The sequence below is a fragment of the Python bivittatus genome, unplaced genomic scaffold, assembly GCF_059951505.1.
Source record: "Python bivittatus isolate LINGU-HERP-01145 unplaced genomic scaffold, Pbiv_v1 ctg000070_np1212, whole genome shotgun sequence".
Taxonomy (NCBI): Eukaryota; Metazoa; Chordata; class Lepidosauria; order Squamata; family Pythonidae; genus Python; species Python bivittatus.
The window spans coordinates 15,305,006-15,328,202 of NW_028277034.1; the positions used below are offsets into that span (position 1 = coordinate 15,305,006).

General features: G+C 34.6%; 1 protein-coding gene across 1 annotated transcript in view; it reads right to left on the bottom strand.

Annotated features, from left to right (window-relative positions):
• The window catches only part of TLL1 (tolloid like 1), a 136,924-nt gene that overhangs the window by 40,534 nt on the left and 73,193 nt on the right, over positions 1–23,197 (bottom strand). The window contains exons 3-7 of the mRNA XM_015888475.3: positions 22,212–22,322; positions 12,519–12,599; positions 11,055–11,207; positions 8,593–8,710; positions 1,751–1,929 (exon numbers count right to left, since the gene is read on the bottom strand). Of these exons, the coding sequence (XP_015743961.2) occupies positions 1,751–1,929; positions 8,593–8,710; positions 11,055–11,207; positions 12,519–12,599; positions 22,212–22,322 (642 nt within the window). The remainder of the gene's footprint in view (positions 1–1,750; positions 1,930–8,592; positions 8,711–11,054; positions 11,208–12,518; positions 12,600–22,211; positions 22,323–23,197) is intronic.

Sequence of the window (23,197 nt, forward strand, 5' to 3'; positions counted from 1 at the left end):
AAACCTCAGGTCTATAGGCTAGACTGGAGAAAAAAAATATCCCTGAAGATGGTTAATGACAAACTACATATACTTAGCTTTTTTATTGTCTCTTTTGAATGGTTTGTAAATGTGGTTTATCTCTGTATCTACTGATGGCTGATTTGTTTGAATGCCAAGCTTCCAGGAATTCCCTAGCATTTTTGGATTTAGCTTGATCTAGGATGCTCAGTTTCCTAGCTGAAACTATGGTTGAGTCTTCTGACTGCTAGCTGGTGTTCATGGATGCACTCTGCTAGTCTTCTGCCTGTCTGTCCTACATAGTGGCTGTTACAGTCCTTACACTGTATGTTGTGGATGACTCCTGCTTTTTTTCCTTTGCTACTGGATCTTTTGGTTTACTTAAGATGTTTTGGAGGGTTTTAGTTGGTTTGTGTGCTATGGTGATGCCATATAGTTGTAACAGTCTGTTGGCTGTTTCTGAGATGTTTTGATGCATTTGATGAAACTGAGGGATAATTGCATTCTACTTTCCATATTAGTTTCAGAAGTGTAAATTATGACAATTCATATTCAAATGTAAAGCAAATAAATTTCTCCTTTATCTCTAGATTGTGTAAAGCTTATATTAGTCCCTGGATATATAAGTGACTGGACAGAGTTAAAAAATTGATCCTCCTGACAAGACAGATTCTGTTACTGTAACCTTACAATAAAGGTAGTGGAAGTACTCATGGTTTGGGCTTCTTGTCTGGACTACTTTGGAGGGCTGACAGTTATAAACCTATTATGCCAATTCTACATTAGGTGTATGAGATTCCAATCTGTCCAAAATTCAGCTACAGGCATTGGTTCTTACTGATAAAACATTAAATAGTATTGTAATAATAACCTCTTTGTATATGAACTTGTCTGTTACTTCAGATCTTTGAGACATAGAAATGCCTTTCTACCAAGGGTAATGCTGTTGGGAAAGCAGTAAGATATTTTCTACAGCAGCATTACAACTATAAAACTACCTCCCTGAGGAGATTAGATTAATACCAGAAAATAAACAATACATTTCTACTTCATACAGCATTGGGTGGTTTGAAGAACTAATAGGTGAGTCAATTTTTCAGAAAGTTTTACCGCTCTACTTTTAATCTTTATTTTTTAAAAAATGTATTCATATTTATGTTATAAAAATAAGCAAAGTATGTCTTCAATTTACATCCTTCACAACCTGGACAACCTGAATAAAAGGCCTATAGAATACTTCTGCTAGTAGAAGACATGGGGGGTGGGGGTGGAGACAGGAAGGGAAGGGAGGAGAGAGAGAATAAGATTTTCACCTACTTCCACACTGTTGCAAAGATTCTATTATTTTCTGGAGCAAAGTTTCAAAGTTATGCCTAGAGTCACATAAAAGTTAGATGGGCAGCTATATAAATCAAATAAATAAATAAATTTTCAATTTGCATAGAAAAAGTAAGAAAGTTCGCAACTAATTAAAATAATACCTCACCTATTTCATAAGCAGAATTAATTATAACTTTAATCTACAGGATTTAATGCCTATATCCAAATCAATCTCTTACAAAATTAAACAGACCAATTTTCAGTTATCAAAACATTAGATCAATAATTAGATGCTCTGGTCCCACACAGCACATCAGGTGCCTTCTAGATGTTGCAGAACTGCAATTCTCAGAAAGCTCAATCCTGATGGCAGCTTTGATCTATGACATCAGCCTAAAATATCTGGGATACCACCCTAAAATTATCTCACCTGGCTGAATGTTCTCTCTGATGATGGTGACGTGATCATCTCTGTCTGGTCTTGTGTGTTCATGCCAAAATCCTATTACGTGTCCCAACTCATGCACAACAATTCCAAATTTATCACAATTCTTGCCAATAGAGATTGCTTGAGGACCATTGCCCCTTCGGCCTACATAAGAGCAGCATCTGTAATTTAGGGTAAGAAAAGAAGTGAAATTAGTTAAATGTACATTTCCAAGAAGGAGCTGTAAACTGTATTTTATGTTTTTATTTTCTATTTTATTTTAGGTTTTGTTTTTAATAAATATTTTATTAAATATATTTATAATATACATATAATATACCATATATGTATATTAATAAATGTATTTAATAAATGTATTTAATAAAATAATAAATTTAATAAAATACATTATTATAATATAAATTTTCTTAAATGTATATATTTGTGTCCAGATGCTTTGTATGTTGTATATATTTAGCTAACAGATATAAGCAAATATAAATGAAAACCAAATGGTTCGTCAAGAACTATCAATTGCAGCCTGATCTTGTAACTAAAAAAGTATATGGCAAAAAGGAGGAGGAGGAGGAGGAGGAGGAGGAGGAGGAGGAGGAGGAGGGTGGGGTGGGGTGGGGTGGGCAACAGCACGAATCTCATTCCTTCCCAACCCATTCCCTAGAAGAAAGATTGTGGAATATTTTGAATAATCAAAATATATTATTTGCCGCTGACAAAGGAAGCTGCCATAGATGCTTTCTTCTATCTTACTGTAATTTAAGACCAAACTACATGTTATATTAAAGATCTGTGACTGCCTGTCTGGTAGTTATTTTCATTTTTCAAATTAATTGTGCCTGTCATAGGTGGGAATACGGTGCTGAAATAAGGAAAATGAATCCTTTTGCCTTGTGCTATTCTACCAGTTGAAATTCCTCTTCAAGAAGTGGCAGCGTGGGGGGTAGGAGGAAGGCAGTAAACATAAATATCATATGTCACCTCTAATCTCTTTAAAAGCCATAAAAGCCTACAGAGTTTTGGGTGCAGGTTTAGCTAATGGCACAGAAGCTTTTATTTACCACAGAGAGGTCAAGTAAAGCTGAATAAAGACAAAACTTATGGCAATATTCTAGGCCTAGAATGTCACTTCATTTGAAGCTGACACTTGTGTTCCTTATCCATTATTGCTTCCTCACAGTTCCCAGTGAATTGCTTTTTTATCACCTTTAAGCTCTTCATGGGGTAGAAGAATATTGCACTGGTGGTGCTGATGATATGTAACCTCCCAGTCCACATCCCCTTATTCTCTTTTGATGTGGAGCTCTTCAACAATAACATTAAAAAATGAAAGCAAATCCTCCAGGGATATATATGTGTCCTAAACTTTTTCAAGAGCTCTCCAGACTGGAAATTATACTGACATGTAGGATTTACAACAGAATATTGCAGTGGGAAATGCTTCTTTTGAGAATTCCAGCCAGGTAACCTTATTCTCTTTCAAAATGTCCCATTCTCTTTTTTCTGAAAATGTTTTGCACTTCTACAGACCTTGGAATGCCCCCAAGTCTGTTAAACCTTCCTCTCGTGCACAGATGATCCATTTTGCTTCCATAAAAATACATATTAAGAAAATGAGTTTGTTCTGGACTATAGATTGGGCCTATAGCCACATAAATATAATAGGACTTGATAATATTCTGAATTGGCTTTGAAGAGGAAAAAAGTAACTGGATATGTGATAAAACACCCAATCACATACTGGAGACAACACTGTGATAGAGGTCATTTGTTTATGTCACTACTGGGAGATGTAAGCTCTACTATATCAAAAGCTGCCATCAGAATAACGTTTTGATTTAAATGTAATTAATTCATAAGACACTGATTCAAATAATCAGTCTGAACAACAGCTTAAATTGAGAAAATTAAATAAATGTAACCTGTATTAACTTACATAATTTTTAAGCAAACATAAAGCAAAATCCTTTATATAGAAAATCAATAGGTTTTAGCATAAAGATCCCACCGGTCTACTTAAAAGCATGTTCTATAAACCCAATTCACAAAACAACATTATTTTAAGGTAATGCATAATTGAAACAGAGTTCACTGTAGATTGTATGCTACTCTACATATGAAATTTAAACACTGAAAATAGTTATGAACAGCTTTTGACCTATTTCAGAAATCCACTGCTTTGTTCAGGTCATGTAGGTCACATTAAATAAAGTCACAATAGAAACATTTTAATAAGCATCACATTTTAGGAAAATCATTTTTAAGTTAATCATTCTAAGTCCCTAGTACATATAATCTCTTCTTCCCATCTGTCTGCCTCACTCTTTCCATCTGCTCCCTGCATGAGTCTTGCAGTTCTCTACAGATCAGTAGTGAATACTCAAGTGAACCTCCAATGGCCTTTCAGATTACAGTTTGCAAAAGTTATTTGACAAAAATGCATGCTTTATTATAATAAAAGGGTACAATAATTATAACCAAAACTATATTAACTTTTAAAGAATACATAATCCTACAATTTATTTAGAAAAGAAGTGAATTATCTAATGTGATTCCAAATTGACCTACAAAAGCAATACCCTAAAACATTGATAAAACAGATATGTTTCATTTTAATCAATATATTTAAGATGCATATAAGCATCATAATTTGCTAAATCTTACAGAAGTATAGAAACTTGCTTAAAATTTTTGTTGCATATGAAAGGCCAAAAAGTATGACAAATATTGAACATATCCTAAAAGGGTGTTCTGTTGAACTGAAGCCATCTTTATAAAACATTAAGGTTAGGATGCAATACAAGGCATGCAAACATAAAGATAGAAGTACAAGACTTTATATTAATATTAAGTATGAAAATAAGACCCTCTAACATCGCTAAAGTTAAACAATACTTGAAGTTATAAGTAGAGTGGTGAAGAGAAATGTGAGGGGTCTAGCCTCCAACCCAGATACATCTTCCAGGGAAAGAAAAACACCATGCTCAGCTATTCTCAGTTAGACACTAGAAGCATGCAGGTGTGACAAATGTTGCATGTGGTAACAAAATAATGGAAGTGTTAAATGCAAAGAATGTTAACTAGGGCAGCTAAGAAATAACTAATAATGCTGGGAACTTGAGGTTTTTCCATAGTGGCTAGAGATATGCAATGGCTTCAGATAAGGTTTCTTCAACTCTTTGTTTTAACTCAAGGGTACCATTTTGTATATGGACCCTTTACCTCACTTATCTCACCTCATTACCACATATATTGACATGTGCATGCTGTTACCTAATCAGTGAATCAGAAGCAAATTAAATCTGTATTGTAATTTGTATAAGTCTATATATAAAAAGACTCATGCTTCCCCACTTTAGGCTTGTCTTCACCTCCAGTACTATCAGTAAGACAATTTGTGCTTCACTGCAGGTCCCCAGTTTAAACACACTCAAAAATTCTCCAACAGAGACATACATTCAAAGGAATCTGGCTAATTGTTTTTGTGTATTCTGTGTTTGATATGAGTAGCAACAATTGTTTCACATAATAGCCATAGCTATGATAGATTACTGAGACTAACTGCCAAGTACATCAATAATTCATTCAGTTAAGTGGACTGGGACCACTTAATTAAAGGTTTGACTTTATGCAAAAGAATATTCTATATAGAAATACATACACACATGCACACAGACATACACAAACACATCTCTATACGCAAAACAAAGCTAGATGTACTTGGTCCAATGCCCAACTGTTCTCCTGAGTGCAAATGTTTGGTTTCCTCCACAAACTTTACTGAAAGTTTGCCAAAGACCTTGACCTCCTTAATGTACATACATTGTGCCAGACAGCAGTTAAAGACACTTGAATCGCTGACTCCATTTAATAATGGCAAGTTAAGTGCAGTATCTGACAGTCTGAAAGAAAATAAGCCACTAGGCTAACATTAAATATGATATTGGTATAATAGCCTCTGAGACTTAAATTATAAAGATGGCATCAAGAGGTTTAAACTGGTTAGAGAAATTTGGAATCAAAATCAGGTCACTTTTCTTTTTTCTTTTTAATTTGAGCATATGAACCACAAAGGATGTGACAGTTTAACCATGTGATTCTACATGAAATAAAGCTCACTGCATTCAACAGGACTTAGTCTTAGATAGATGATTATATAGAATTGTAACCTAATTCCCAGTGTGTCACATTACATGTAATTATTACATTATACATGTAACTATAATATTTCAAAAAGTGCTTTCCATCCCAAATTATAAAGCAAAGCATTTGACAGTAGAAAAATCACATAATTAAATACACAGTAATTTCATTACCATCAGATAGGGTTTTTTTTAAATCAAATATATCTACATGTTTATAAAATTCTAAATATTCTCTGTTAACATTATGCAAATATATCTTTTCTACTTTTGCAATTCAGAAGTTTCTTACAGTTTGTAAGAAAAACATCCTATGATTGTAGATGACAGAGAGTCACAAGAGCAGAGTTGTTTGTGGAAGGGAATTTTTTGAAGTTTACCATCAAAGCTGAAGGGATTGTGCTTAATCTAGCCAGAGCAAATGCTTTGTGATATCTACTATTTATTAAGTATTGCCAATAATTAGCTGGCTTGGTGGTAAAAGACAGTCTCCAAGACTTATGTAGCCTTGGTGCTAAACTGATGTCATGTTGCCATCCTATATCAAGGATCCTTCCCTTCAATGATCTGTTTGCTTGGTCATATCCCATCATTTGTATCGCCTCATTAGAGATGCCATAGGCTCCCATCCTTTGTATTGCTCATTAGAGATGCCATAGTTTTTCTCTAATGGATATCTTCCAAGTGGGTTGAAAGTTATCCCTGTTAATGAGGGATGTCAGGCCTGTTGGGTTAAATAATAGTTTTAGCCCATAATTAAAGATAACAATCCAGATTCTGGCTTCTATCCTTGTAATTCCTAGTTTTAGTCTTAAAGCTGTGTTAGATTTACATCTGGGGACCACTTAAACATCTGCTGAACATCTATTAAACAAGACGCTTGCTTTACATGGCCTTTTCTCAATCAGCTCCTGATGTTACATGGCAAATTTACTGAATCTTAGAAAGCTTGTTACCTGGTTACCTTTGGAACTCTTTCCTCCAATCAGATTCAACCTAGTTGGGGGCATCTCTCCCATGAAAACTGTTAATAATGCCTCTTTTCTTGGAAGTGAGTAAAGCCAAGGCCTGACGCAGTGAACCTTTGTGATGATCTTCTCTTCGAGGTGAGTTTGATTCCATTAATTAATTCCATTAACCATCCAGAAATTAGTTCAAATCAAATTATTCTAGGAAGTTTTAAGGTGAATTGTAACATTATCAGGGTTGTGCCATATCATCATCATCATCATCATCATCATCCAGATGTTTACACTGGATTTAGCATTTTTATCCACCTGTTGAGTCCTTCCCAAAGACCTGGGATAGGCAGTTGTGATTTGATGGTGTTAAAGGTATCATCACAGGATGTAAACTGTTCCAAGCAAAGCTGCCTTTTGCAATTGATTGATGGTGATTTTGTTGATGATGATGATTTGCCTTCAGTTCTGCATTGACTCCTGATGATTGTCTGGACAAGTCCCTGCAGTTTTCTTGGCAAGATTTCAGAAATGGTTTGCCATTGTCTTCTTCCTAGGGCTGAGAGAGAGTGACTGGCCCAAAGTTATCCAGCTGACTTTGTGCCTAAGGCGGGACTAGAACTCATGGTCTCCCAGTTTCTAGCATCATGCTTTAGCCATGACACCAAACTGGCTATTTTAATTTTAAATCAGCTTAATGTACCACTTTATTGTTGTATTTTGTAATTGTTTTGAACTGCCAAGAATCATAAGTTTAATAAATCAATAGATATATACATGGAAAATATAACATCAGTTGTGATATGGGAAAGATTTACCATTTAAAAGAAAACGGTTTAATAAAATCTCACCAGGTTTGCCCTGTAAAATTGGCTGCAAAGGCATACTAACTTTTTGAATCATGATCATAACTGTTATACCATATACTGTATATGATTATGCTTAAAACAAATGTTATTATCAACACTGAGAGTACATCAAAATGAAAAAACAAGTTCAATGATCTTATGACACAAATCCCAACCATATCTATTTGTATCCCACAACCTGATATAAGTATATAGGCTGTGAATTTTGTGTCATGACATGTTTTTCACTTCTCTTCTCTTAATTTCCCCAGTGTACACTTGGAGGGATATTGCAAATTAGTTATCAATCCATAAAGAACTGTAAAAAATAGTTAGGTATGAAAATAGCTAGTCTACAAGTTTCTTTTTAAAACAGAGCTCTCAACTGGCGGCAACAAATTATAGTCTAGACTGCATGTTTATACCTAGGTGCCTTGCAATAGGAGACTGAAATTTATGGCTCTTTGTTCTCTTTCTATTCTGTGCTTCCAGGCATAAAGCAGCTAAATATATGAAGTGTGCGTGTATCATATTTGTTAAGCATATGACACTGAAGTAACATTAAGCATTAACATTTTAATAACATAACTACTTAAGCTCTCAATTCATGTACAGAGTAAAGGAGTGACCTTAACAGAAATATGCAGGAACCATTACCTGAATGGGCTGAAACATTTAAACATTCTTTAAGTCCTGAGGTAATATTTGGAAGCAGGTCAGATGCCTCCCTAATTCATCAGAGTATAAGAATGAAGGAACAGCACAATCAGACTTGGAAGGTTTTATGGTTATAAATCTCTTCCATGGAGTTGATTTTCTGATCTGGTCCCCCTGGTGAGGCTGACAATTCATTAGGATCAATATCTTTTATACCAACTTACCCGCAAGGCCTGTATGTAAACACAATGTAACTTTCTTCATCACTTCGCTCAATGAATGTAACACAGGTATATTTTTCCCAGTGTCGCATTGCCTGCTTGAACATTGCTCGCTGGCTGCCTGAAAGCAAAATTTGTAATGAAATAACAAATTTCAAAAACAAAAAAATCATGTCACCCCAAAAATATTAAAGTTATTATTATTTTTACTTTGAAACAAATGAGAGCAGGAAGGTTTCAAAGGCAACGGAATACTGAAGGCAGGTTTGTGTCATAAGCAATAAAAGAGCTGGGTAGCAACTATTGAAATCTTACAAAGCAAGGATCTTTTTTCAGAAAGGATTTCCCATGTACAAATAAACATACTACCCTAAGGTCTTTTTTTAATGCCTGTGTTTAGAAAGAAATGTATCCACTGTAAGATCTATACTTCACAAAACTTGTGGCCATCAAGCTAGACACACAGCCATCAGCTAAATCTTGTACTGCAACATGCTTGATTAATTTGTCTTAGTGAATCATCATTGGTGCATGAAATATACAGTATGCAGTACATTTTTACTGCTATGCCATTTGCCCAATAGCTAATAATTTGAAAAAAAATGTGCTGATTCTTCTATGTACATGCAAGATATTAAAGAGTATATTGTTGCAAGTATCAGAACATAAAACTAAGGGCAATATGGAAATACTTCAGTTAAGTAACAGTGAAATGCAATCAGGTTGTTTTTGAATAAATTGGTGTTATTGGTATGCTTACTGTCTTCCCTAAGGAAAGCTGTTTGTGTGCATAACACATACATATGTACCCATCACACCAGTCCCTTTCAGAATAAGCAATGTTATGTAAAGAGCAGAAAAGGAGTAGGATATAGTAAGCCAAGGAAATTAAGGCTTGAGCTAAGGAAAAAAAGAAAAAGAAATATAGCTAAATCCAGTTCACATCAATGTCATTCACTACACCTCTCCATACCATTCTATCCTTACAAACCGTCCTTGTCTCGATGTACGTACAATGTTTAATACACTTACCTTTTCTTTTTTAGATTTCTCACCTCTCTCATTTTGAGGACCTCATCAACTCCATCCACCTTTTTCAGTCTTCCTTTTCCTCTCAACCCATTCACTCTTCCTTCATATATTTGTTTCATGATTCGATCCTCATTTGTTCTCACTATACAACCAAATCACTCCAATGTACTTCTTTCACATGGACACTCATTTCTGTATGCAGTACATATTCATTCAGCACTCATTTATTCTTGACCCTATGTCTTCTTGTTCTAACACACACACTTCTTAAGTACTGCATTTGCATATCCAATGAAACCTACAATGTCATTTTCTCTCTCACCTCTATAGGTGGTATGTGTCTTCCTCAATTTCAGGTTCTCTACCAGAGGCCTGGGAGTTTGAGGATTCTGCACAGTATCTTAGCTGTTCCCAGCTGTTCCTAGCATTGAACTCTTCTGGACAGAGAGCTCTGATGTTGTTCCTGGTATATGTACGTATGTATGTGTGTGTCTGTGTGTGTTATACACACACACACACGTGTGTGTGTCTCTGTGTGTATACATACAGACATGCACTTTTTTCATTTCATTCATTTATTCATGGTTTTCACCATTTACTACTGTTTACATTCAAAGTCACGACCTTCTAGATAACATTGTCATGAAAAGATAGGCCCGCAGATCCTTCTGCTGCCCATCATGTTGTTTACATAAAGCTTTTTAGTAATTTAAAGGTGTAGATTAAGTTACCCACATTAGTCACCCCCATGAGACATGCAGCATTTCCTGCTATTACTAAGGACAGTGTGTATTCTTTGTGTATGTGAGTTCCACATTTCTAGAATTAGAATCTTGAAATGCACATGCATTCATAATTAGTTAATGAATTGTACAATAATGTTGCATAAATAAATTAAGAAATAGGTCTGGCATCCCAATATTAAGACCAGCATTCCCCAACTTAAGTTACTAGAGGTTGTTGAATTACTGTAACCATCATTTCTACTCAGCAACAGCAGCGGGCAGGAAACTTAGTTTATAATACAATAGCATCTGGAAACTGAAGTCTGCAAAAAGACTGACTTAATACCAGTAGAAAATGTATGTTATATTATGACAAAGGTGAAGTTGGTTAAGTTTGTTAATGGATACTTTTCCATAGCTTTATAATACGCACTATTTCATTTAATGGTTTAGGGCTGTTTAGAATTTCCTTTAATGATTCGTAGGGTGAGTCATAAGGCACAGAAATATCGTTGCATTATTCAGGTTCCAGAATATGCAAATACTTTAAAATTTAGCATTATTAAACACATGAAGCATAACTGGTATTTCATGGAACAGAAGAAAATTATAAATAAGGAATTGTCTTCAGGACATCTCTAGCTGAATAATGAAATATATAAGGCTTAGTTCATGTGTCTGATAAATGTACTTCTTGGTCTGCCTTACCAGTGAAATTTCCTCCTATGACATATGGAATAACACCTCCTGGCCATATTCTTTCTGTGCGCGATGTAGCTGCTCGGGAAAATCTTTTTCTCTCATAGCTCCCTGAGAATGTTAGAGCTGTTCTTCCCTTTGTTTTATTATTTTGTTCAAAACCTGCAATGACACTTATGCTGTAAAATACCATTCTTAACACTTAGCTAACAGTAACATTTTCTTCAGATAAGTTAGCTTTTTACCCTTATATACATACAAACTTTGCATTATGGTGCATATATATGACTTAAGAAATACATAACATGAATTACTAACAGCTCAGTGCTAAAGAGCTATTTATCATAAAACCAGCATTTTAAATATTCACTTTACTGTCCTCCTGTCAGCCCTGCTATGCTGATTCACCCTTTGTACTGTAAATATCTCCTCCTGCTGCTTTTTCCTTAACTGTCATTTAAATAATGTGCCAATGACTCACACCAACACTAACTTCTTTAACTAAGAAGTTATTTCTTAGTTAAATGATGGGAATTTTGTAATGAATACCTCTAAAACTATAATAGTTATTTTATTTTGTAGACAGAATTTATTTTCAGATATTTAATATGAAACAAGATAAATGAAACTGATGTTTTTAAAAATATACAATTGCTTTTAAATGTTTGTCTGCTTTTCTAAAGTTAAAAGTTTTGTAATTCCAATGCATGTGGAATTCTGAAGCCAAGAAAACCTTCACATGGTTCTGGATTATATTTCTTTACTGAACTGAATTAAGCTGATATGCAGAAGAAACTTTTCTAGAAACTGACATGCAGATTGGACTCAGGACAAATTTCACAGCACCTTCATTAAGGCTTGTCAAATTTACCAACTGTGGACTCCTTTTACATTAGCTATTGCAAAATGCAAAAGCTAAGGCTGCTACAGCATGTATGGCAGTAATAAACATAGTTAACTGCCATGCATCAACCTTCGCTAGAAAAATACATACATGTTAGCAAATATGGGAATAATAAGTAATAATCAGAGTTATTTGTAAGGAAAACTATGTTAAAAATTAATGGACGTTAGGGCTTCATTGCTATTAAACAAAGCATATTTTACAGGAAAAATGAGGAGGGAAAAATTTGGCTAGGTAAATTGCCTGAGGTAAAAACAGGGCTATTTACACTATGTTAAAAAATATACTGCAGAACATACTCTAAATTTGCATGATAACAACTGAGATGTTTAGAGTATGAATATATTCTATTTTTTAATTACTGTGAAATCTGACAGCAGATAGTATACAAGTATATTAGGCACTTGCATAAACTGGATTTAGACCATCCCTAAAATCTTTTCATTATTGGTATTCACAATTACATTATCTACTTACTGTCATGGCTACTTAGAGGTTGGACCAAGAAAGGTATGGAATGTCTTATATTGTATGCAGCGGTGAAGCAAAATTAAGTAGCTTGCCCATACCTGACTCAATTCTTCTTATCCTGTCTATAAGCTGATAGAGAGCACTGCTTTTTTTGGACACCTCACGTTCTTCAAAGCCACCTTTTAGAAGAAAACAAGTAAATGAAAAATTGCATGCATGAATTTAGCCAATGTATTTACAAAAAGTATAGGAAAGGTATGGAGACTTTTTAAATTTATATTATTCAATTACCATCTAAAAAAACTTCCTCCTCACCACAGTGATCTTGAATATGAATGATAAATTACGATTTTTTAAAAAAAAATGTCATTTACATGCTTGGTCAGGTACAGGTATCCAAATCCACTGAATAAAAGCCTTTATAAAGAATGTAAGGCAGTTTATTTGAATGAGATGCATTTGAAGGTATTAACATATGAACTGTTTTCAACTGTAATAAATCATATATAAATAGTAACTCCAATGCCACAATTTGAATGAGGTGCTTTAAAAGCTACTTACAGGGACAGGGGACTTTTTCCCCCAGGATTCACTGTTTCATTTATAGGCTGTCAACAAATGCTACATTCTGTTTGCTTATCTACTGCAATGTTTGTGACAGAGTAACATTAAATGAGTTAATAACATAACCAACTAAGCCAGAAGCTTAATTTTGCTGTTATGCATTGAGGTTAAGACTGTGGCTACCTCAGGCACAATGCTATGCATGGCCATCTATGACAAATGGAGCTTTTGTCAAAATGACAACTTACGCAGTTCTGCCCCTTACATGCTTGGATGCAACATCATGTTGGAAATACAGAAGGAATAGAGTTTGCATCATGATGCATATTTTGTCATTTGTACCCCCTTGTGGATACCTATGACATTATACAAACAACATTTCAAGCAGACAATATGGATTGGTCCAGGAGACACAAACTGGATTATTTAAGTGGCAAGAAGGAATGGATTTTCAGAAGTTCTGGCCAAAATGTTATAACCAAAAAAGATCATTTTAATTGGCTGGAGATTGAAGGTTGATGTTTGACAGAAACATTTGCAAGTTTGGTGACAGAACTGAGGGAAGCAAATCTGAAGATGAGGGAAGACTAAAACTTCCAATCCAAGAATCTTGTGGAAGAAACCTCCTAGTTAGTTGAAGCAAATGTGAAGCTATGTTGGAGGTGTGTAATGAAACTTCAAGGGGGGAAAAAAAGCAGTTCACATCATTGTTACTGGTATGAAGGCAGAGAAAAAATATCATACGGCATCTATTCTTGACTATGGGCCTTTCCAATACTAAGTTAAATTACTATCTATCCATCCTTGAATCAGCAAAAAAAAAATAAAAAAAAATCAATACTTACGTGATATTTCCCATTCCCACTGCTAATCCCTATCATGTACTGATTCTGTTGTAAACCACTCCATAGTGATGAGGTGTTGAATTTTGCATATGCTGCTTGTGATAAGCAAAGTGTTGGTTTAACCCTCTGGCTTTATTGCACCTCACCAAGAGACAGATAATCCTCCAAGAAGCACAGCAATGCAGGAGAAATCGGATGCTTCTAACTTTAGGACTCAATCTATCTTCTCTAGGCAGCTTTGGATGTGCCCCTCCCATATTTCATTTTGTCACAAGTTTGATAAAGTGCTTAAAAAGAATGGAAAAGAATGGATTCACAGAGGGAGGTGAATCCTCGGCAAAAACTTCCTTGGAAACAGCATTTTCATTCAGGATTTTTCTCCCCATCCTATTCTTTCATTGATGTGCTATTCAGCCTTACCTAATACTGGGAAATACCTTAGAGTGAAAGCAAACTAGAGTGAAAAGACCTCTTGTGTGCACTCACTGACACAGGGCTGGTTCCCGCTCTTACTTTCTGTGTATATGTAAGTAAAGTCTCTATCAAGCCAAGTTAGCCCTATGGACACATGTAGTTTTCTTGGCAACAATACATGCTAAAAAGTTTACTTGATATTGAACACTGTTGTATTTTTACAGAAAGAAAAGCAGAATGGCCACTGAAGAGGCTGACCAGAGGGGAAAAGGAGTGTCTGCATCTGCCTTAACAAGCAAATAACCATCTCTTTGATTATATCCACCACTGGTCACCTGATTTGACTCCTACACATGAGGAATTTGACTCCTACTTCACCATTCTCTGAAAAGGTATGTTCCCCCTTTTGGATGTTTACTTTTTCACACTGACACATCGGATGTTAGATGACTTTGTTTATGAAAAAAAGTATGAAACAAGTTCCAAACATTTCTGTTATTTGTTCAGTTGGACTCCCTTTATCTCTACATCAAGTAGGATCCACATGATGTTCTAATAACATCTGCCCGTTCCATCAGATCCAGCGAAAGAGGTATGCTGCAGGTCCCGTTTGCCAGGGAGCTACACTTGGCAGGACCTAGGAGGTGGGTCCTTTCTGCCATGGCACCCACCTTATGGAACATCACCCCCCCCCAAGTGAAGTTGGCTCCACCCCTGTTAATTTTCCAGAAGTCCCTCAAAACTTGGTTATCCATCATAACCTAGGGGCCCCAAGGGACTGGTGAGTTACTGAGGTGGCTCCATTGCGGTTAATATCTGTTGCCCTCTCTTTGCCTTTTAATCACAATTTTTAAATTTTCTGGATTTGTTAATTGCTTTTATATTACTGTTTTATAGTTTTTATTGTATGCTGCCCAGAGTCACTTTTCGTGAGATGGGTGGCTATATAAATATGATGAATGAATAAATCAACAAACAAACATTCAGGGGCAAAAACATTCCAAAATTTGAAAAATTTAAAGGGGTGAATACTTTTTCACAGAACTGTTTTATACACTTTAAGGATGTTATTAGACAACATCAGTATAAGGGGAAAATACAACTTGAATACTGGAATAGCTAATCAGGATTTAATGGAGTTACACTGATGGGTTGGGGATGACGTGTGGGTAAAGTCATAGGTACCAGAAGAGAAAATTGCTAAGGAACTATTATGGTGCAATTATATGCAGATAAGGAGATGTCCTATGATGAATTTGGCTTATGTGAAATTTAGGGAAAAGGTTGAGGAAAATTAAGCATGTATTAATTACTTAAATAATTATAACATATTTTGAAAAGTGACCTTATAATCCCTTTTGTAATTTTCACTTAAAAGCCTAATTCTTTTCATCTAGTAAACAACTTTAATGGTGATGTCAACTTCATGCCTATCTTATTTGTTGGTGACAGCAGTGAAGGTTTGAATAGCTTAACAAACATTTTCTGTGAGGTCTATTTGACTGTGGCAAAGAATTCCATAGAATAAATCATGAAGTTTAAGCATGAAGGGAACAACTATGTTCTATTTTATATGGTACTAGAAGTCGTGTAACTCACTGGATTCTATCACACTCTAACAAAGAACACTTTTCAGGTAATACTGTATATAGTACTTACACTCATTGCACTGCTTCTTTTAGCACTTGACTATGTTTGGAATTTTTTTTTTGTAATTGCACTCAAAGCTTTACATTATGTTGCTTCTAACTAATGATACTATGTACTTCCCACAAGCAAGTTTAATTGCCATTTGTAAAAAGATTATGAATGAATGTTAAATCACTGCTCTTGCAGCCTAAGAAACCCATAAAAATAAAGCTCATTTGCATGCTCATTCAAAAGCGAGGCCCATTGAAATCAATGAAAAATAGGCTCGTTATTTCAGTAATTCCTCAGATTCTTTCAACATGTAATCTTCATGTAATCTTCCTAAATGACAGTGTCCAAAGGGTTATAACAAAGTGCACAGTGCCATATAAGGCAAATGTGTTGGGTGACTGCTGAGTAATCTGCCTAATGATTTGCCTTCCACTGTCACACCACTGCAGCAACCCTTGAGAAAAATTTTTTGAATTTCTTCTTAGATTTTAGAAGGATGAAGTAATATGTTAAGACATTCCTACCCTATGAGCTATTTTGTCAACTGCCCAGAATGCAAATACTTATTGCTCAGTGATGCAACCATCTTTCAAAGTAAGATTTACCAGGAAGTAACCTATTGAATTCAATGGTCCTTCTCCAAGGAAGTAGATATAAGAGTGCAACTTAAATAATGCTACATTTGTTCCAAATTATATTACATTACTATGTTATCTAGTTTTCATTTATTAAAAAAATTATCATACTTTTTCTTTCTACAAGTAAAATGATTAATACAAATTCTAAGCATTTTCCCTGGTATTTCTATTCATGACATAGTTGTAAGAAATGTAACTTTGACCTAAAGAAAAAAAATCTGTTTCATCTGGAGGTGATCATACATTTTTCCTATGTAAAACATGAAGGAAATTAATCTACTAGATAAGATATATTGTTAAAGGTATCGGCCTGACTATATCATAACTTTAAGATGTCTTTGAATCAAAAGCAGAAATGCAAATATATATAAACAAATATAATTATTTCCCAGACTGCATGGTCCCATCAGCAAAGTTAGTCTCTGAATCAGCCCAAAGCTAAATATTCATTGAGAAAGAAGATGGCACCTATTAAATTATAGGTGCCATCTTCTATAGGTCCTAAACTATATTTAGGATCTTATTAAATCAGATCCTAAATCAGATCAGGTATGCTACTAATTAAAACAACAGGTAATCTTAAGAAAAGTTAAGCAAAGATGATAGGGCACTATAAAAGTAGTCTACTCACTATCTTTTAATTAGGTTTTTTTTTTTAACCGTCTCTTTAAAAATGTATTGAGTACTTGGGAAAAAGAGTTTACCTATTTTTGAACTGGAAATTAAAACTATGCCTCTTAACTTTGGACTCCTATTCAGATATTAGTAGATGAGGATGCGGGTGTCCATGAAGTGAATGGGAGAAAAGCTGGGAGAACAGGAAAGTGTTTGGTTCAATTCTACATTGTGTGCATTCTACCAGACAAAAATACAATGCTGTAATGTGAGCTAAAGGACAGAAATATGAAGACGTCAGGCTGTGACTCACAGCAAAAGTAAGCAGCAGGACCTACATAAGAGGACCACGGAGGAAGGGAAAAGAGAATAAATCAGAAACACAGAGAACCAAGAGAAGCAGCGTGCCTCCCCCTGCTACCAGAATCCTTTCAGGAGTCCTGACGGTAGCCAAAACCACTACTGGGATTCTAAAACAAGTACACCAAGGACATGAACATGTGAAGTTAGTTTTTATTTATAGATAACAATAACTCTTACAGCTAAACTTTCACCGTAGCTGAAAATGGAGAAAATGCTGCTGAAAAGCAAGGGATATTAATATTGCAGTCAAAATATAGGCATAAATACAAATTATTTAAGAAAAGGTGTATGTGTTTGTGTTTCCCTGAACTTGCTTTTTAATAGCCCAATTTTGTGAAAAAGCTTTCACTTGCCATATTGTGGGAAGAAGATAGAAAACGAAGGATTATAAACGTTTGAATGACAGCCACTTTTCACACACGGAGTTTTTCCTAGGTTCGTTCGTTCGTTCATTCATTCATTCATTTATTTATTTTTGATAGGTGTTTTGAGAGCTTTTTTGTATGATTTTGAACTGCTTATAAATGTTTAAGGATTTAACTTGGTAGTGCTTTATTGTATTTTGGATAAAACTAAGTATTTGGATAATCCAGGAGATTATTCCCTCTGTACCACCAGATCTAAATAGTTACAACATGAAGTCTTCTTTCCTTCATAGTTATCTTTCTTTTAATTTAAAAATACCTATTAGTAATCATGTTGAGAAATACAATGCTGATGTAATCGTTAGGTCCATAATCAGACAGTCATGGGTTTTGGATTATAAACTCTTTTTTGAGACTCTGGCAAAGCATTGCTTTTTAATTCCTAATACTGCAAACTTAATTTATGAGCATTTGCAAGAAACATATGTTCTTATGGACAATCTTATTAATTGCTCATCTGCAGTGAGATACCTCCCACCTCACCCCCAAAAAGATGCTATGGATGCTTCATCTCTTGATCTCTGAAGGTCAGTGCACTAATCAAGGCAGAAAAGCAGCTCAGACCATTTCATCCTGCTGAGAATTGTAGTGGGACAAGAAAAATACGTAGTAATTTTTCTCCAGTAGAATATTTCAGCTGAAGGCCAGTCCTAAAAGAGTTTCACTTAATGGTAATTTTATTAAATATTACAATTCGAAAGTTAAAACTAATACAAACTAAAAAAGAAAAGAATAAAGAATAGAAAGTACAGAAAAAATAGAAAGAAAAATAGAAAATAAAGAAAAATAATATAGTAAGGAAAAAGAAAAGGAATATATAAAGAAATGACTTCCCCCTTCATCACAAGTATAAACAATTTTATCACCTTCTCTTAAAATACAACAAATGATCTCTTTTTCCCATATCCCATATTTTATCTATAAACAAATTCTTAAAGTCTCATCATTTCAGTCCTGATATCAGCAAAAGTCCATTAAGGGTTACCAGAAATAACATGTCTATTTTAACCTTGATCAAATAAACCAACTCTACATTCCTTCCTTTTACTTTTAACAATCTTGATCTTTAGACCCTTCAAATAATGTCCTAGAACTGGATTTCTTTTCATCTTTTCTTTGTCCCTTCTCACAAAATTCTTCAAAGCCTTTTTAGTAAATCCAATATAAGAATATTGTCCAGGTCACTCTCTTGGTTTGTTATTTATATATCCCTTTTAATTATTAAGACATCAGCTTGTTTCTTTTGTATGTCCAGTGTAACATCTTTTTCCGTGTCATTCTTGTAGCCTGTCATTTTTAAATCCACTTTCAAATCAGTCTAAATCTTGTCAGGTAAAACTTGTTCCTCTTCCATAGCATCTTTTAACACAGTCTATCTATAGAGACAGACACTCTTAAAATTAACTTCTGAGTCCACTGTTCAAAAATATCCTTTTGAATTTATCCTTATGTCAAATGTTAAAATATTTTGCTTCATTCTGTATTTGTAAGTCAAATTTGAGTGTTCTTCTCCTTTAACTGTAATCTTTAGTTCCTTCTAGTTTCCTCTAGTGTCCAATCTTTAAAGTCTTGTCTTATTATGCTCTTTTAAAGAATTCAAAACAAAAGCATTTTCCCACAGGATGGATTCTTTATAATTAATTCCAAAATCGTATTTCAAATTTATCTGAACCTTTAGTCTATTTGTAACTTTCTAAAATCAAAGTTTTAATCACCTTTTTGCTGTTTATCCCCAAAAACCTTTTTTAAGTCCTTAAACTTGAAACTAAAACTTCTTTTGCTAAGGTTTGAAGGAAACTCACCTGGTGCTATAAAACTGGTCAATCCAAAAGTTCCTAATAGCTGAAAAGCAGTTAACAAGCAATTTCCGAAAGTGATTAGAAAGGAAGTATGTAACCCAAGTGTCCTTTCAAAGGTTCTAGCCGTGGTTTGAGCAAGATAGTTATTCCCTCATCTCCCAAAACTCTAAACCTGCTGGAGACTGCTTTTCATGGAGCCATCTTTAGACCGCCATTTCTTCCCCAGAAGTCCCCTAAAAGAGTTATGTAGAAACTTTCTTCCTGTTGATGTCCCCTGTTACTATGGTATACAATAAACATTAGTATCTTCCAAAAAGGCTTTACTTTTTAAAAAATTACATTCCATCTATAATGAACTAAATGTGTTTACACAATTTCTGCTTTTTAGTCAATTTCATGATGTATACTTTTCAGTCCAATAAGTTAGTGCTTCATTTTGTAAATTCTTGTAAAATTTGTTTTCTGTTATGAATTGCATAAAGGTCTCAGTAGGTCTGAAGGCCAAAACTGTGTTCTGTGGATTTTCCCCTAGATAATAAGTGAAACTGTAGCTTGAAATGTTGCCATTTGTTTCAGAATTGCATGTCAGGGTTATTCAAGAAATGCATGAGATTTCTGAACTATATTTTCAAACCTAAAGCATTTTGGATGCATGGATGGAGAAGAAATGACCACATCTGCCAATTATGGTTGGCAAAGAAGTGTGAAAGAAAGAAAAGGGTAGAAGAGCATCGACCAAACATTATACCCACTTACTATTATTGTTGTATCAATTTCTTAGTATCTGAGAAAGACTCTAAGAAGGGTGAGACTGGAGGCAAGAACTAGCTCTATGCATCCCAAAAGACATTACCACATTAGCAACTTTCCTGAGTGAAGAGATTCAAGACTCAGAGAAGCTTTGGCTTATTAAAGGAGTCCTGCAGCTTTGAGGACTCCTCCTAAAAATCCTAAGTAATATAAGATCCCCACTCCCCGACCTCCATGTTGTTTCCAAGAACAGCACAGTACTCCCTCTCCTGGAGTCAGCACCTTAGAAACAAATGCAATCCCTTTAGAATCCAACCATCCCTCAGAAGTTTCAAAGGAAGGAGCGTCAAATTTCTGCAAAGAGCTGTCCATAGTCCTGCTCTCCAGCTGAGTGACAATAGAACTTCCTGACAAGAAATTTAGAACTGAATAACAAATCATGACCCAATTTTGGCCCATCTCCTTTTTATTTAGCTCAGATTTTTATTTATTTTATTTTATTTAAAAGACTTATGTAGCTGCTCATATTATGAACCACAACCCTGGGCAGTTCACAAAACAATAAAAACAGTAAAGAAAACCAACCACAATAAAAGCTCTTGGCACCCAAGGGCAACATTCTCCCACCCATCAACAGACCACCTTGCTGGGGTCCAGTCTCATTCTACTCCAACACTTGGGGGTTTTGCCTACATTTGGAAAATGTTAATATCTGACTCAGCTTTCATCACAACTGGAATAAGGGAGATGGCAGTTCTGTATAGATTACTCCCTTTGGTAATTTTTAGCTATGATGAACTCTGAGGCCAGTTTCTGAGCAAAAGCTTATGTCCCCTTAAACAACTACTGCATTCAGGTATCAGAAGCTCTGACACTCATATTCTATTTGTACACTGACAAATACTCTTATTCCTTCCCCAACCTGGTACTGAATGCCCTCTTGATGGAATCTTACCACCAGATAAAACTATGACAGATAAAATGTAATTCATTTTGATGCAAGTTGTTCTATATTCTTTGATTTTAAATGTGTTTCTTGTAAGCCAGATGTTGTATTTAACATAAAGGCAAACCAAAGGTTTATTGCTGAGTTGTTCAATCACTTTTTCAATTCTTTGTGTTCCAATGGACATCATTTCACAAAGACCATCTGTCAGTAACAGCTTCTTTGAGCTCATGCAGAGCCCTGTTTGAGTCCTCAGTGACAGTACCTAGTAGCCTTCTCCTCTATTGGCCTCCGTTTAAGCTACCTTTGATTTTTTTTCAGTTACCATACCTTCTCCAATGACTCTTGCCTTCACTTTATGTGTCCAAAATATTTAAACTTTAGCTTCATCATCACAGCTTCCAATGATCAATCTGATTTTCCTTCATCAACCATTGAATTGTTTGTTATTTATTCTCAACTATTTGTCCAGAATTGCAGCTCAAAGTCATCAACTTCTCTTTATTCTAGCAGTCCACCTTTCACAGCTTCTGTGGTCAACGTGATATCTCTGAACTGCACTTTAATATTCTGTCAAATAGGAGAGAAGTCTTTCTCCCAAGTAGCAGGCATCTCTATTTCATAAGTATCTTAATTACACGGCTAAATTTATTAACTAACTGAATGAATAAATATATTTATCTGCATAATTAAAATTATTCACAACTGATAAGAATATGTTACAAATCTACATTTGTACACACTTGTTAGACTCTGTATATATAAATGAATAAAAAATGTTTGTAGCTTACCAGTATTATGTCCATTTCTTTCCTCTGAATGTTGTGTAAGATCAATTGTCCTGTCAATCTGAAAGATTTTTAAGTCTTCAACATCTAAGGCAATATCTCCCCAAAAGACAGCTTTAAATACAAAAAGAGAGCTTAATATAAATATATTAAAAGTAGTATCAAATAAACCTCTATTTGAAGCCTATGACTATAATCAAACACAGAGCATTAAGGGTAGTTTGACATATTGAAATCAAGGATCTTTGTTTGCTTAAAGTCTCTTGCAGACTTCATGTTCAATTACTGAGAAAGACTTTATAATATACAAGATGAATTATACATTTTAAATGATACAGCATTACAGAAGTCTTTAAGAACATTATTGTTACATTGACTTTGAACTTAGGGGTTCTAAATTTATTATTCTATACAATATTGGGTATTTGAGGATGGGAAGTTAAGGACACAAATCACTAAAAGAGAAAATAAATAGTTAAAATATTTTATGGCTACAGAAAAGAGATATCATGGCAATATAATTCCCAATTTCTATCCTGTTCATCTGTATAATAAACACATTACAGCAATTAAAAATATGTTATCCCCTCTTTCTAATCGATAAACATTTTGTTCTTACCATATATAAAGTTTAGCATTTTAAATTCCACAATATATTCCATCACAGATGTAATCTTTTCAACAAGTTTTTTTTAGCATGCAGTATTGTTTCAACATGGATCAGTTTTGCCAATGTTAGCCATACCAATCTGTCAGCAGAAGACATGTTTACTCAACGTGTATCACTAAAAGCTGCATTGTGGATTAAATGTTGTAATTACACTTTAGATATGGTCCCATCTCCACATATGGATGTAGGCAAATTTAATTGCCTGGCATGTAAAAAAATCTCTAAGAAGTCACTGAATGACCATACCTTACCAGATTTTATTGACTAGACTCCAAAAGTCCTGATATATTTGCATATGTCAAAGAGATCATTGTACAGC